We start from the raw sequence: 16,500 nt of genomic DNA on the forward strand, positions 1-16,500 counted from the left end.
GCCAGAAAACTCGCTAAGTCTGAGTGCAGAGACAACTGCAGAGAAAACTCTAAATAGAACCCAACCGAAAGCATATGGGCAAGGCAGGGAACATGGGAATAAAAATCGCACTAATGGGAAAACACACAGGGATGTTTTCTTCTTAAAAGTCACGCAGGAAGAGAAACATACATCCAGCCTCAATGAGAAAGGACTTCAGGGGGAGGGAAAAGCTATTATTCTTTGAATGCAGCTTATTTGATGTAAAAGTGGCTTTTTCTCTGAATGGAGAATTCTTTTAACATAACGAAAAGCCAACTTTGCAAGGAGAGAGAGCCCGGTAACGCTGCTGTAGTTGAGAATGTCATGATTTCCATCAAAAAACTGTTTTGCAGAGATTAGGAACAGCTGTTTCAAACCGAATTAGACTAAAACTGGAAACAAGCTGTCAAGACCCAAAAAATATATTTTATACATAAAAGAATGTATTTGATTCAGCTGTTTTATCATGGTGGTCAGCCAAAAGAGGGAAATAAAGTAACACTGTGAGATTCCAGACGCTGTCGCAAAGCCTCTTCTCATTTTTAAAAGTGAGTTGCTCTTTATGTAGATTTATTTCTTTGAGCGTTTGGAAGAGGAAAAATGTCAAACAGCTCATATCACAGATTCTTGAATATTTTCAAGCCATGGGCAGCTTAAAACAGTTTAAAAGACACCTGAGCACTTTTTCTGCTCTAGTCCCCATTCTCTTCGTTTTCTGTAGCAGTGACAGGATGTTTGCAACAAGGAAAATATACTCAATTGCTGTTGACGTGAAAAGATGAAAATAAGTCACTTTAACCCAACGCTTGCGAGTAACAGCACACGTATATGGCTCCTTTCAGTGCATGCCTGCAGATCCTAGGAGGCTTTTAGTATTTTCAATATCGATTTCCACAGGAATTGCAATTTCATGTAATGAGAAATAAACACATTTATTTTAGAACCGTAGAATGTCACATCTAGATATAATTCATTTGTGTCTAATATCCCACAGAATATATAGAGTACCTATAACACTACGTTGCTGCCAGTTACAAAAACTTACTTAGCAAATCCAAGCACAACAGGCAAATTAATCAGGCCTGGCAGTGGTTTTGAATACAGCTTTCTTCTGAAGGCTAAGTCTGAACATCAAAGACCACTGTGATTTTATTACGTATTTTAAGATGTAGCCGTTGTACTCCGCTCTCCAACCCAATCTAAAGTAATCTTGAAAATATTCTTAGCATTTCAACACGTTCATTACTTTTCATAACATAATGATATACACTAATTCTACCCAATAAGTATATTAGTTATTACTATCAGCTTGTCAGTGTGTGTGCCTTTGAAGAAATGTTATCTGGGAACAAGCCAATTCATGAGCATTAAAAAAAAAAAAAAAAAAAATAAGTAAGCTAAAAATGCATTCCCTGGAGTTTGCAAAGACACCAGGCAAGCATGCAACTACAGTTATGAGCCATTTCAGCTCTCAGATTACTCACACAGTCTAGCTTTAGGCGTTTAAATCGAGCACTTCAGTTCTCAGCAAATTCAGCGAGCACCAGAGCGTGACTGCACGCTCCGCACTAAGCCAAGAACCTTGCAACAGAGCACAACAAGGTAACTGCTGCTCGGGGTACAAACCCTTTTGATCTTGCTGTGAAAAGATCAAAAATGTAAAAGACCAGCACCTAGTAGGATCAATCAGCTTTCACTACATCTTCTTCTATTAATCCAGAGGACATCTTTTCCTGCATGTACTGTAACTGAACAAATGTCTGTGGCTAAAATACTTCATTCAGTTTTGATTCTTGTGCAAGTGGAAGCTTTACATTCATAACATTTAAAACCAGGTTAAATAAACTGCTCAGACTTGGGCTAACCTTAGATTGGCAGAGAAGCTGACAACACATACTGATAAGTCATCTTCAGCTGTAGCCTCCAGGACTGCCCAACTCTGCTTTAAATGCAAGCTGAAACCAACAAGAGGTACCAACCACAAGAGGAGTTAGCAGCAAAACTGCTCTGAGTGCAACACCCATATTCTCACCTATCCTCTGTTCTCCATCTCCCAGTCCCCCGAATGCCCCGTTGTAGCACTAATCAGACTTCTACATGGGGCTCTCAAGCAGCAGCTCTTTACAACAGAAGCGAAGTCAGCTCTGGGTTTTCTGCAGAAGAGTCATTCATTCATCAGGGTTCTTTCACAAAGCAGAACAGAAGCCTACTGCACAAAACTGAAGTATCCCTAAAAGCTGGGTCAGATATCTGGCCAGATCTGAAGTAAAGTTCACCTGCAAAAATAAACAACTACTCCCCACACGCGCACACACGCAGGAGAATGTGAAATGACTGCATCTACTGCAGAGTGTGAACGTCCTAAGTGGCTTATCCAATGTCACGAGTGAAATCTCACACCTCTGAGAACAGACAACTTTCTTCAAATCATCACCCATTTCATTTTATTAACAGAAATATTTTGGAAGCATCAAATTCTCTCAAAGGCCATCTAAGACCAACTGCACATCCTCTGCACTACACCTTTGTATCACAACTAAAAAGCAGGCATCTGTGGGAACAGCAAGGGTACCACTGTTGTGCTCTGGAATTTCTTACTCCCATTCTGCAATTGTCACAGCACCAGAGCCACAAAATGACAATGCTACTGCAGGGTAGGGCAATTTTTTTTTATCTGAGGAAAATCAGAAGCAGTACGCACTCAGGCACATGTATCGAGGTTAGAGATTTCAAGAATTGCCATGGACTTTCTGGGTTACACGTCTCCAATAGTCAAAGCTCAGAATTAACCACTCCTGAACATAAAATCCTTGTCACGTTTTTACTAAATGTAAATTTCCATGACACGGTATCCAAACTAGTTGTCTGAACTGCACTTTGATTACACACAGCTCCTTACCCAGACCATCTTCACATTTATTAGCTTTTAGGCAACTTCCATGTTTTGTAGCCCAGTTATTAGCAGAGTCTGATCAAGATACAATGGGGAGGAGCTGAGTATTGCTCATATGCAATTCAAACCATCAAGTCCCTCCACAAACTGAGGGGATCAGCTTTAGTAACTCCAAAAAAGAAACGCAAACGAGATTAGAGATGAGTGCACTTCTGCATAAAACCCAAATAACAGACACAGCGCAAGATCAGACAACAACAATAGCGGAGAGCATCAGGGTGACATCATTAAAATTTCCATTTTGTTTGATTTCCTTTAGAAGCTACAAAAAAAACCTTTTCCACAGAAAGAATACCAATAGGATGTTTATCGGCTTTATCAGTTATTTTATATTAGTGTTCATATTCCTTGAATACCCTTCATATGAAGGTCCCCAAACACTTTACAAGCATCTTTAATTCGCTTCAAAGAAAGCGAGACGCAGCTTCCTTTGAGAGATGAGGACCCCAAAGCGGTTATCACTCCTACCCGCAGGCTGCAATGGGGAATGTCAGAAGCATCTTTGGTTTTCCCATACAATTAAAACCCTACAACCTAGTCTAGAAGAACTACAAATAACGGGCCAGACCTCAGGAAATTCTCTCAAGTGAAACCACAGGTACATCTTACTATTTTGGGTAAGATTCTGGTTTATGCCTTATGAGACAATTTAAGCCAGAAAAATAAAACAAAGTGTTTGGGCAACTATGTAAAGACATGGGGGGAAAAAAGACAGAAATCCCCAAAATCACAGAACATTAGGAATTGGAAGGGACCTCGAAAAATCATCTAGTCCAATCCCCCATCTCATACATGATAAAATCATATGCTTGTTGGGATTTTTTGTGCAACCTTCCACACAGAAAGGAAACTAACATAAAGGTGGACCTTCTTTTCCTCTGGAAATGTTGCCATGTACATAAAAAATAATTTGAAAATAATACAGAAGGGCCCAGTCTTTATGTATCATAGACAATTTTACAGACAGCCACAGAATTCAGGAAGTTGTATTGATTTACCAGAGAGAATAAGGTTTTTATTCTGTCCAACGAAACAGAAGAAAGCTGTTTTCCACAGCTAACAATCCCTGCCTGGTTCTTACATGAGGATGAATAAACAACTCAAGTTTTTTAAGCACATACAGGCTTTACAATACCAAGCTCTTCGGATGACGATGAAGGTTTGGTGATGCTCTCTTTCTACTGCACTCTTTGCTGGGGCAATTAGAGGGACTGGAGTCTCTGACAAAATCCTCTGTGCTTTCATGGTGGCCACCACGCACTGGAAGACCAGCAGGCTTTCATCACCAGCAGCAAGTCAGGGTAAGCCCCTGGGAGGGCACACAAACCCAAACTTCAGAGGAGAGCTGGCTCTGAGGGTTAGTGACAACGCTCCTGTAGTTCTGCAGTGCCATTCTTCTATTCCATATTCTTCAACTAATCCCTAGACAGCACGTTGTATCGTTGCTGTATTGCTCAGCTTCTAAAAGTAAAGCATTTTATTCCAACCTAATGTCGGTACCATGACTTATTCATCTGCATACTGCAATTCTGTGTGTGTGCATGACTTAGCTTGATCCCAAGTCTGATATTAATATTATCAATGCAGTTTTAACCAATTTGGCCTGATGACAGCATGACACAGGTCGGAAGGGGACGTGATCACTGACTTACACATCACACAACTCACCATCCGGCACCAACTGTTTGAAGAGTTCCTGCAGAGGAGAAAAGGCGTTAGGGGAGGAAGAACTGGGAGTGGGCAGAAGTGTTTTGGTTAAAATAGACCGACATCAATCAATTCCATCCTGAAATAGGCTAACAGCTAGAGCATTAATACTTAGCAAAGGAACAGGAGAAAAATACTCATTAGCCCATAGAGGTGTTGCACAGCATTAAACAATTCCCACCAGCTGACAAGGGGGCTGTGATTTATGACAGTGTGTATTGATGTATCACTTCCCATAATTAGGAAAAGTGAGACCAGTACTGCTTACAGCATTATTTGGATTGGAGCTTTACAAAATACTGTTGAAAAACAACAAACACCAGGCACCACAATAGCAAAACACCTTACCATCCTCTCAGGCTGTTTCAGATTTGAAATAAAGTACTCTAACACAACCCAGCAAGAAAGGCAAACTCCATTTGGACCCGTATAACCTCATCTCGCAATAACATCCTAGTGTGAATTATTACAATTATAACTCTGGGAAGATCACAGATATAAAACATCAAAACCACATAACAAGCCAGAATCAAAGGCTAATTATGTCTCTCTTTTTTTTTTTTAGTGACAAAGTACTGACTGTCACTCTCCTCTTCTTGAAGGAACAAACTAACCTCAGTCTACTAAAATGTCAATGAACCTCAACTGACCTGCCAAAGAATTAAGTGTAGCAAAATCTCACCTGCTGCAGCATCTTAGCAGTAATGCAAAGAAAAAAGAGGCTGGTAATTTTCATTTCCTTTTGTTCCGATTATTAGCTGTCAAAAATGTTTTCACAGTTACAATAAACGAGGCAGGATAGCCCTGGGTTGGAGCTTTTTGTTCAGGAACGGCATAGTAATAAAAGGCAATGAAACTCGGGGCCCAAGAGCTGTAAATCTCAGGGACACCCAGCTGAGGAGGGAAGATGCACCCTCCCAAGAAGAAGATGGACACAGCTGCTGTTACCCATCTCTAATGCCCCCAGTGCTGCTTTGGGCAGGACTTCTAGGGAGAGTCAAAGCTACAAGCAGTTTTTTCCTTCCTCATAGCTTTTCCAGTGATTCTTCCACCACCACTGTAATATTAAGGATAATTTGCACACTACCTGCATTTTCCAACCCCATCTTTGCCGGTCACTAAAATCAACCCTGCAATAACAAAATTAAATACTCTCCATGCAGACAACTGACCAATAATTAATATCCATGGCAGCTGCAGGCAAAGTAGTAAGCACCTGTTGTCATTTAAAAAAAATAATGAAAGGAATATTAATTTAATTCTGAATAACAAGGGCATTTCACCAAAACATTTGACTAAAATCACACAAAATTAAAAGCCCATTAAAGGGCGTTCTTCCAGACTGCCAGGCAAACAACATTAGTCACTAACTATACAATACTTGGCATCTACAATGCATTTCCATCCAAAGAACCCAATGCACTTGGGACACATTTAGACCAGAAACTCTCCTGAGAAGTAGGTTAAGTATTATCCCACTTTATCCATAATAAAAATGAGGCATGGAGAAATCATGCATACTGCTCAAGGTTACAACAAAAATTAATAAGAAAGGCAAGAATAGAAACCAAGTGGCCCAGCTCCTATTTTGTGCTCTGTGTACAAGAAAACACAAGGACGTGTATCACTCATTTCTCTAGCAGCAGGAATATCAACTCCAATGGCTTATCTACTTAGGAAAGGAGTCCACCCCTGGTAATCCAGAAGAGATTTTGCAGCCCAGTCCCTCTTTGAGCACTGCTTCTGCTCCTACAAAGTAATTTGTGCTCTTCAGAGCGCTACAGAAATATTCTTGGGGCAGACACTCTGCTTGCAGCCATTCAGCTTCAATTCAATTCTTATTTTTTCCATTTGATCCCTTCTGTAATCAAACCAAAGGACTTAGCAACTTCAAATCTTCCCTAAGTAACTTCTTTAGAGCTCCTACTCACCACAGACCTTCCTCCTCCTACCCCAGCAAGCACAGGTGATCTTCAAAAGCAGCCTCCAGAAGCACTGGGCAAGAAGCTGATCCAGGTATGGGGACAGTCTGTCCTGATACTACACGTGTGTCACTGATGTGAGAGAACACTCAAACCCTTCCCCAACTAGGGTGGAAGAAATCTCGGCAGAAAACAGCTGGATCTCCACACAGCAGTGTGCCAGGCTATCACAACGCTGCATTCTTACAGAATAAAGTCCTGAAAGGACAAAATCTTGGCCAGCTGCCTGCACTTCCAGACAACTGCCAGCACAATAATTCAGTTACACTGTCCATGCTACTGTAAAACTACATTAAATTCAAAATGTTTGAGCGCATCCAAAAATGAAAATTAATGTTGCTTGGAACGAGCACTTCATTTTACAATCAGGAAGAACAAGAAAAAATTGCTTTGACGGTCTTCCTCTACCATTATGGTTAACATTTAATGGCATTTATTGTCATTAAACTCAATATTTGTGTCTAATCAATACTAAGCTACCAAGGGCAGCCTAACAAGTCTGGACTTTCTCTACAGGCTCTATTGATTTTTTTTATTAGTATTTTTTTTGAGACCTACAACAAACAATTTACACAATTTATCAGGGAACACATCAAGATAATTTAATATACGAAAACTATGTATTCCTTTTTTAATTTTGTCATGTGACCGAAAATCATTTTAATTCATTAACGGTGATTATCTTAACAGTTCGATTTTAAATTCATGTGAAAAACAAGAGGAAGCTATGAGGTAATAAATTTAAATTGAAATATTTTTAACGTATTTCACTCTGCATATCAACAGGAATCTCTCTTTTAGGTTTGTATTTGCCAGTTAAACAAACTCATGACAGCAACTATCCACCTCTGTTCACTTGGTATGAGTACCACTCATACTGTAAAGCCTATGGAAGTTGCCATAGTCTTGTAACAGATGAGTAAATTAAATAATTTCACCTAAATCCTACTCACCCAGAGAGTCACAAAGTCTGAGAAGTTGATTTTTTTGCTTTCTGCTTGAAGTGGTAGCTAACAGCCTTCCCAAACACACCACTGCCATGTCTGTTAAATGCTATCTCACGACAACAAAAACAATACCACCACCACCAAACCTACACACGTTGATTCAAACTACAGACGGGCTGGAATCTGAGAAAAGCAAACAGACAAACTCAGCACACATTTACCCAGCTCACTGCAACATACAGCACTGTGCTTCCATGAAGTTGAAGTCCAGGAAAAAAAAAATTAAGGTAACATCACCTTTTCAGTACCAAAATTATTCTAAATTTCTCCCATCTGTGCTGCTGTTAATCGTATTCTTTGGAAGTCTGAAAATAAACTCTACCAAGAAAAAAAAAAAAGGGGGTAGGGAGAGAAGGCTTGTAGGCAACACACTTGGGCAAGGAAATTGCTAATGCTGCAGTCACCCGGCAGATCAGTAAAGACTTGGTTGCTGCTGTCCAACAAAGACAATGTTTTTTAAGCCTGGCAGAAAGAGTGATCCTATGGAATTTGCTAGTTGATTCACTGGGTGCATGCCCTTCAAATAAAATTAGAACACAAAAAAACAAAGACACAAAAACCACCACAAAACAAATCAAAAAACCCAACACTCAAATAAGTAAAAAACCTCTACCAGAATCTATAGTGGTGATTAAAGCTCAAATGCTGGGCATGAAGTACTTGACAGGACCCCCTAAGAGAGGGGGAACCTGCCCTCCGAAAGCATTTGCCTAGCTCAGTGAACACACAATACGCTGCGTATTTTCTGTTCCACTGGAGTCAAAGGGAACACCTTAACAGACACTGCCTCGGGCATGCACGGGGCGAGGGTATACAAATGCTCTGCCAAGGGCAAAGAGGATGAACAAATATACACTACAGGCAATAAATAACCTCACTAAAGCAGCAGACAAAAAAAAAAATTCCCTACTCAAAGAATGAGTTCAAATTTCTGGACTCCAAAAACCTGCATCTACCCTGGCTGCTACAGCTGGCTCAGGCAACCATACCAGCATAAGCTTATTAAATGCTTTATATATGAGATATCCATGTTATATTGCTTTAATCGCATCATCAATAATTACACTCCTGCCACAAAACCCTTTGTTTCCCTTGTAGTTTTCCTCGCCTCCTAATACCACCAAGAAGTAGGCAGCAGGTGACAAGAAGCAAGGCAGCATCACCCTGCAGGTCGAGTGCTGAGGAACAGTCCCAGAACAGCACAGAAACTCTTCAGACATAAATCAACTACAGCTATTACACAGGGATGGTCTGCATCAAAAGGACTACGTCTGATTTCTGCAAGCGCCCTAACTTGCAGGGAATACCTCGGCTGTATCGCATCACCCGCACGAATGATTGCTCATTTTTGTCTTATCTAATATCGTATCCTCAGTATTACATTAGAGGGCAGATAAGGATCCTTCTGGGAAACTGCACGTCAATCGTAACAAAGGAAACCTCTTTTCTTAAATAAAATTGAATAGGGGAAAATAAAATAACTATGAAGCCGGCCTAAATGCTGATCCAAAGCTACTGCATGCTGCTGTGCACCCACAGTCAAACTGTTGTACCTGTATGATTTCTACTGATTTATAAAAGAAGCCAGTTAGCAAAAGCAAAGACAAAACCACTTAGCTTTTGCTTGCAATAAGATCGATTTAAACTTCTCATGTTTATGTCAGCTCTAGCTTTTAAGCTCTGTTAAACACCTGGAAAAGTAAAGTTCCTTTACAGATGCATGTGTGTGTAATTAATGCCTTTGACAAGCTGTTGAGTTCCCAAACAGCTGCTTCTATTATATGGACAACTTCAACCATCTGCAGAACTATTGGGTAAACTGCAGTAAGTAAATATCAGGATAGCAGATGCTAATAAATAACAAGAGCTGCCAAGATAACACAATCCTGTAAGGAAAAAGTCTGTGAGTATGAGTTTCACTACACTTCCCAGCACTTAACTCAAAAAACTTGTTTGGGCATCCATCACCAAACCAAGACTGGGTATTTGCTTGACCCAGCATCAAAAATAAAGCTGTTAATCTGAAGGAATAACTACTCTAACAAGTTGATAGTACTACTGTGGTTTAAAGAGCTTCATGTGGCTTATGGTATTTGGTAGACTACTATCACTACAGTCTCCAAAAACTGCCAGAGATTGATTACAAAGCAGATATACTGATATGAATGGACCAAAAAATATATCTCAGCTTTTAACCGGACTATTATATAGGACGATTTTTGAAATTCTGATTTCTTTTTTAAAAGCATACCATTTCAGGCCTTTAATTGTTCTTTCAGCTTTAGATAAAAATAAATAATAATTAAGAAATGTATCAAAGCCATTTTTAAAAAACATACAGTACTTGGATATACCAAAAACCAATTTGCTTCTCATGAAATAGCCCAGCTATTATTACCGACCTGACTTATAACTGCCTTACAAGCTACTTTATTATCATGCTCCCCATGTTTTAGAAATAAACAGCATGCCTTGAAACATGCAACTGAAATTGTGTGTGCGTTCATTTCCCCTGTATTTTATGAATGTCCTTTTGGAATTGCACCATAAGCTCTGAAACTACTCCATCTATCCTCCCCTGGCAGCAGCGTGGCTATTCAGGCCATCAGTAATGCATGAACAATCAGAGAGAGGAAAATGCCCTTATCTCAGCTCATCAAAAATACAAGCAAGCAAGCCACAAAGGGGTCACAAATTAAAAATTAAATGTGAACAGGCATAAAGCGTATTGACAAATCACCACATCCAAATCCTCCCTTCCAAGCAACAGCAAACACCAGGCACACATAACGAAAACAAAAGGTGGCCAAAAGATGTAATGAAATAATACTTATCCCAGAAATGTATTTAGCAATGAAGAATTAAGCAGCAACCTACACAGGCACCACCAGGGTCTTTGGTGCTAATAGTAGTATCTATGCTCAGCACAGGTAACATCTGTTATTAGAAAGAGGGGCAACCTATTCATGCCTGCTGGTCATTACAAACCCTAGAAAAGACTGCAGTAAAATTCTGAAGAACCACTAGGTAGAAAGCAATTTTTGAAATACAAATGAAATTGTATGTTTGACTTGTTTTACAGCTAAAAAAAAATGATAACAAAGCTAGAAGAAAAAAAAAAAAAAAAACTTCCTCCCCCCCTCTCTAGGAAAATTGAAATGTGAGTGCACAGGTAAACCTTTCTGCTTTCTGAAATCAGAAGCTAGTATTAAAAAACTGTTTTTCAAACCTCCGTTAGACTCTAAGTTAATAAAAAGCTTCATTATAATAACTCTTCCAGAACTATTTCATTATCATCAGAGTTTACTTTGATAATATCCTAAAGAAAGAATTAAATCACTGAAGACTTAAACTTCTAAACTTGTCATGCAGTTAAGTATAAATGGTAAGTGGCTTTGTCTGAAAGTAGCAAATTATTTCCTCTTCAGTGCCGATAATCACTTTGAATAACAGCAAGAAACACAAACAAACAAGAAAAATTTTCTCAGCTGTCAAATTTCTACTTTAACATCTCTCCTGTCCCCCATTTTCCAACCATACCAAAATTTCTACTGATGCTGAATTCTATGGATTTTAGAAGACATAACACACATTTGCATTCTGAAAAGTGGCTGTATAAATATTATGGTGCTATTCATACAAAAATCATTGTAGTAGTCCATCTTAATTCCAAATAATGTTAAATCGGTTGGCTCAGTTTATAACAAGAATTTGCCTACCAAGTACTCGTGTAGCCAGAAAGTCTTCCTTGCTCATGTACTGCAATAAATAATTTAGAGTGGAATTGTCTTGCAATGCCCCAGCTATTTTCAGATTTATTATTCTTGCTTACTCCTGCTGTCTTGTACACAGTTGTTAAGAGCCACAACTCCAGAATCTCTCACTAACAGCAGTTCCAAAACAGAAATGAATCCATCCTCTACATTTTGCAACAGCTCACTAAACACTTCAAAAATAATCTTAAGAAAACTTTTAAATACTGATTCATTTCAGTATTTCTATAAAAAGTAATGTACATGTTCTAAAAATTCAGGATGGGAACAGGCAAACCGAAGCATAACAGTGCTCACACAGGGATTAATATTAATTGCAATAATGTAATGTTTACTTATTAAATAAAATCGGATGGGAAGAAAGGGGTATTTTTGATGTACCCACCATAAGTAGACTATGTCCAGGGCAAAGATACCTACCCAGCTTCCGTCCCTAAACATATTCAGCACACAAGATTATTGAGTTGATTTTCATCAGAAGTTTCTTACAACAAAAACAATTCATTCTTAAAAATACAAAAAAAAAAAAGCAATAGTATTATCTGCATTTTCTTTTTGCATTACTTAAAATTCCATAACATATACAATGCAAAAAACATTAGCTATGTCAAAGATGTTTGATACAGAGTTAGCTCTGAAATCAGGCAGAAATGGTTTTAACAGGAGCAAATGATACAGAAAGCCATCAGCATTCCTGATGATGACAACTTCCCTCCAAGTTTTTCTACAAATAGTTTTAGAGGCAACATAACATAAGCTTATGATTCTCTGCTCTAATATCCCACCAATTTCTGCTACAATGATTACTGACAGGTGTGAGGACAGAACATACTTTTATTTAATATCTACATAAGACAAGATGCTAAACAGCTATTACAAAGAGAATTATTCCGTCTTGGAGTCAACGCTCCCTTAGAAAAACATGGAAACACTTAAATTGCAGGAAAGTTTCCTTTCAATTGAAATACCATTTTTCATCTCACTTGAAAGTAATTCCAGGTATGTATTATGCTCCCCACTTCATAAAAAAAATCAGCAATTTTGACAGCCTTTAATATTCAGAGGTTTGCTGTACCACAAATCAGTCCTTCTGGAGGAATACACAACTCTATTCCATCAATGTATTCTGTTACCTTATTTGACCATTTGTAGGCTTGCAGAAGTTGGCTGTAAAGAGGTGTTTTGTCCTGAACAGGATCTAGGCTCAACAGTCCGCTGTTGTGCAAGGGATGGTTCTCAGAGGGTTTACCAACCAGATTGCTCAGACGCTCCAGCTCACTGAAAGAAAATACAACAGCATTTTCTGAAGGCAGATCTGGAGATACGTGTACCTAAGATGTGCAGTCCTCCTACAGAGACAGCAATCATGTTTACACTCTATTTTAGTATCTGTACGCTTAACATATCTGCCCAATTTGATTAAAAAACAAACAGCTTAATCACTGCTCATTGCTTCTAAGTAGAGAAAGTACAAGTCAAGAGTCTTTGTAAGACAGAAAGGAAAGAATCAAATTATGGTGTGTCCTGTTTACAAACATTTCCAGAACCTAAGTCATCTTCTGAGCAAAGCACACCCTCAGAAGCCACAAAATTCTGACTTGAAGCATTGGCTGCGATACTATGGACAACAGGAGAATTATCAAGCAGGCAGATGTCTTGTAATTTCCATAATGCACTAGAAATTAACACTGTCCTCATGTAAATATACATATGAACTGGCATTAGTCCTAATCCTGGAGGTGGTCCTCCGAAGACTGTGACTGTTTTAACGCATTCCAAGTTGTCAGGGCAAGGAAGCATCTTCTGTTTTCCATGAGCAACCTGTACATCTGTAGACGTGTACGAAATACCCAACTAAAGCTTAATAAGCACCATTTTTCCATGAAGAAACAATCAGTGTGAAAATGATCTATTATTACTTCATATCTCATTTGTCAAACGCTACATTTAATAATAACAAGAGTTAGGCAATGTTAAAAACTCGCATTAATCAGCTGGAGAAGAAAGACTGGCTACTTTGCACAGATATAAAATGCAGTTTTCCAAATGACATGACTAATCAGGTGCCTCTCCTCGTGACTCATGAACATCAAATCCTACTCTAATTGAACTTCAAACCTTGCACTAAATTAAGAGCAGGATTCAGCCCCTTTAAAGCGTGACTTATGGAAATCTCTGTGAAGAAAAATCCCAAATATCTGTTTGCATTTAATGAAAGTTATGAAAATAAACATTAATGACCAAGGAACTAACCACTAAGTAACTTCTATGCTTTCCTACCACAAAACTCTTTTCTATTAATCATTATTCCCTCAAGCTTCCATGGCCTACACTAAGTCTCTTGTGCTTTGGCCACTCATGAACATGCTTAGCATTTGTTGACAGAACTATAAAATAAACGTGAATAGACAAGATAATTAAGAATTTGCTGAACAAGGATTCCAGTCAATACTTTCATGACTCACGCCAAAGTCCACGGGTAGCATTAACTTCAATACACATTGGAGTGTTCACTTACTACTCAAAACCAATGCTTCCCAAAACCAAAACAGAATTATCTAATATTAAGATGTTATATAAATTACATTATTTTTGAGCAGTTACATTTTCAGAAAGACAAATTAAATTTATATCAAATTATCAAAAACATGATCTAGAGGTATCAAGAAAGAAATGGCATCGAGTACTGACCAACATATCCGTTAATGTTCTGGAAAACAGGGTGAAAAAGGAACTGGTAAAGCTTTATGATGAAGCTATTCTCATGTAGGGTGCTAGGGCCAAGACTAACTGCAAAGAGTTGCTGAAGAACTTGACAGCACCAAAACAACGGATGATGAACTGCAACCTAAAGAAGCGTATCATAGCGCACATGAGAAAAGAGGTCAGAGGCTGTTGCTATCTGTTATCATTTGGAAACAAGACTTGTGGGTTATTCTACACTATAGAGTCCTTTAAAAAGCCATTGAGAAAACAAGAAGGATGACCAAAGCGATGGCACAGCTTCCACATTGGGAACAACAAAGCCTCATCGGCTTGGAAACCATAAAAACCAACGGGACACAACAGAGGTCTATAAAGCTGCGTACAGCATCATTCCCAAAAGTGATTATTTACCTTCTGTCCTTATAGAAAGCAACAAACAGGTAAGAGATTATATACATCATCAACTATTACAAACTACAAATCAGCAAAACCTATTAGCCAAAAAACACAGGGCTTCTCCTCCTGAAGACCCTGGACTGGACACCTCTGGAGGCCTGAGGATACCCTGGAAGGGGTCACCCTGTGCTGGGACACGTCCCTGACAGCACCGCTGGCTCCACTGGGACGCACCAGCCCCACCACACCCGAGAGGACCGAGCAGGGCCGCAGTTAGCAGCAGCCTCAAGAGTTGTTTTGACCTCTGTGAAGTGCACCAGCCTGTACTAAATAATTACATTTACACAAAGCAACTTTCCAGCCTGTCAAGTTTTGGTAACACCCTTCAACCACTTGGATGCTGCTGATGATTCAGAGTCTAAAAAGCGATTATTATTATTATTTTCGAACAAAAAAACTTCAGAAAAACAGAGAACAATCCCTCTGCCACCAAAACCACCCAGCCGGCCACAACAGTGCCTCAGCCACCTATCCACAAGCCAAACATCTGAGCGAGGCTCATCCCTCTGGAGCCTCCAGGAGGGCATGTCACGGGGAGGCAGCACCCAGGGAGGCACAGAGCGGGGCACTTTCGCCTTTAGCCACCCCAAACCTCCTCCGGGAGCCGAGGGGACCCGGGGACCCCTCTCCCCGCCCGGGTGCTGGGAGCGGAGGGCCGGCTGCTCACCCCAGGTCGCGGCTGACGGAGTGCAGGCTCTCCTGGAAGGCGGCCACGAAGCCCTTCTCGCGGCCTTCCAGCGTCTCCTTGTTCCGCATGCCATCCTTCAGGCAGTCGAAGACTCTCGTCACGCTGGAGCGCAGCGCCTGGATAGCGGCGATCGCCTGGGAGAAAGCCTCCAGGTTCACCCCGGGGCTCAGCACCCCGTCCGCCATCTTAGCCCGGGCCCGGCCTCCCTCCGCTCCGCAGCGTGCCGAGGCCGCGGCGGCACGGAGCAGCCTGGGAAATGTAGTCCGAGGGCCGTGCTGCCCTCAGGCGCCTCCCTCAGCATTTTTTTTATTTATTTAATTTATTTATTTTCGTCTTTTCGTAACGTCAGGGGTTTCTTCTGGAAGGGTGGGTTTGCTTCTTGCAAACTGCACCCGCCCTGTGTGAAAGAAGAAACTGAGGAAATGTCTGTCCGGCCCTGGGGCAAAAAAAGTGAGCACTGGTGTGTGTAGCTCCGACACACCTGTCTCCTTCCTCAAAATGTTATTTTTTTTTCCAGTCAGGTGTCCTCTCTCCTTCTATTTTCCCATGCTTTGCATCATTCGCTGCTAGTAGTATCCTAGCTACCTCAGGAGCTGGGGTGTATTCCCCTCCTTTTGATGTACCGTATGGATTTTAGCAGGCGTTCCGACAGAAATAAAATCATTTAAAATAGAAAGGAAGCCCCCCCGTCCTTCTGCAACAACTGCGCTTAGTTTTAGGCTGGCAAGAATGTTTCTGTAAGCCTCACGCTCATGGGCACAATGAAGTTTTTAAGGTTAGGGCCTGAGTTACTGTAACAGGGTGAGACCCAGCCTCAATTATCAAATGTTTGCCAAGCACCATGGAGTTTGAAAGTGCTGTCATAATGTCAAGCATTACTGGTTTTATTTTGTAGGAGCTGATTATGTTTCTGATCCTACCACCAGCTCTTTTTCACCCTTCAAGTGCAGCTAAAATAAATAAAGCAAAAATAAGTGAAGCGCTGCACAGGCCAGTAGTCACTCCACACAGAGTAAACTGCAGCACTGGGATGGTTGTTTTTTTTTTTTTGTTTTTTTTTTTTTTTTTTTTTCAGTTTCTAAAATAAATAACCACCTCTTTCATACAGGTATTAATTAAATTCAGTAAGCACAATTCACACACATCCTTTACTCGGGGATGCTTTTTTTTAATATGTAAAATGGAAATGAGTATGACAAGGAACGGC

The 16,500-nt window shown here is 40.1% G+C and overlaps 1 protein-coding gene across 1 annotated transcript in view; it reads right to left on the bottom strand.

Moving 5' to 3' along the window:
* The window catches only part of MED27 (mediator complex subunit 27), a 93,726-nt gene extending 78,179 nt beyond the window's left edge, over nt 1-15,547 (bottom strand). The window contains exons 1-2 of the mRNA XM_084494033.1: nt 15,273-15,547; nt 12,577-12,721 (exon numbers count right to left, since the gene is read on the bottom strand). Coding sequence (XP_084350159.1) covers nt 12,577-12,721; nt 15,273-15,478 — 351 coding nt within the window. The 5' untranslated portion in view covers nt 15,479-15,547. The remainder of the gene's footprint in view (nt 1-12,576; nt 12,722-15,272) is intronic.
* Nucleotides 15,548-16,500: the final 953 nt, after the last annotated feature.

This window comes from Aythya ferina (genome assembly GCF_964211825.1).
Source record: "Aythya ferina genome assembly, chromosome: 20".
NCBI classification, from domain to species: Eukaryota; Metazoa; Chordata; class Aves; order Anseriformes; family Anatidae; genus Aythya; species Aythya ferina.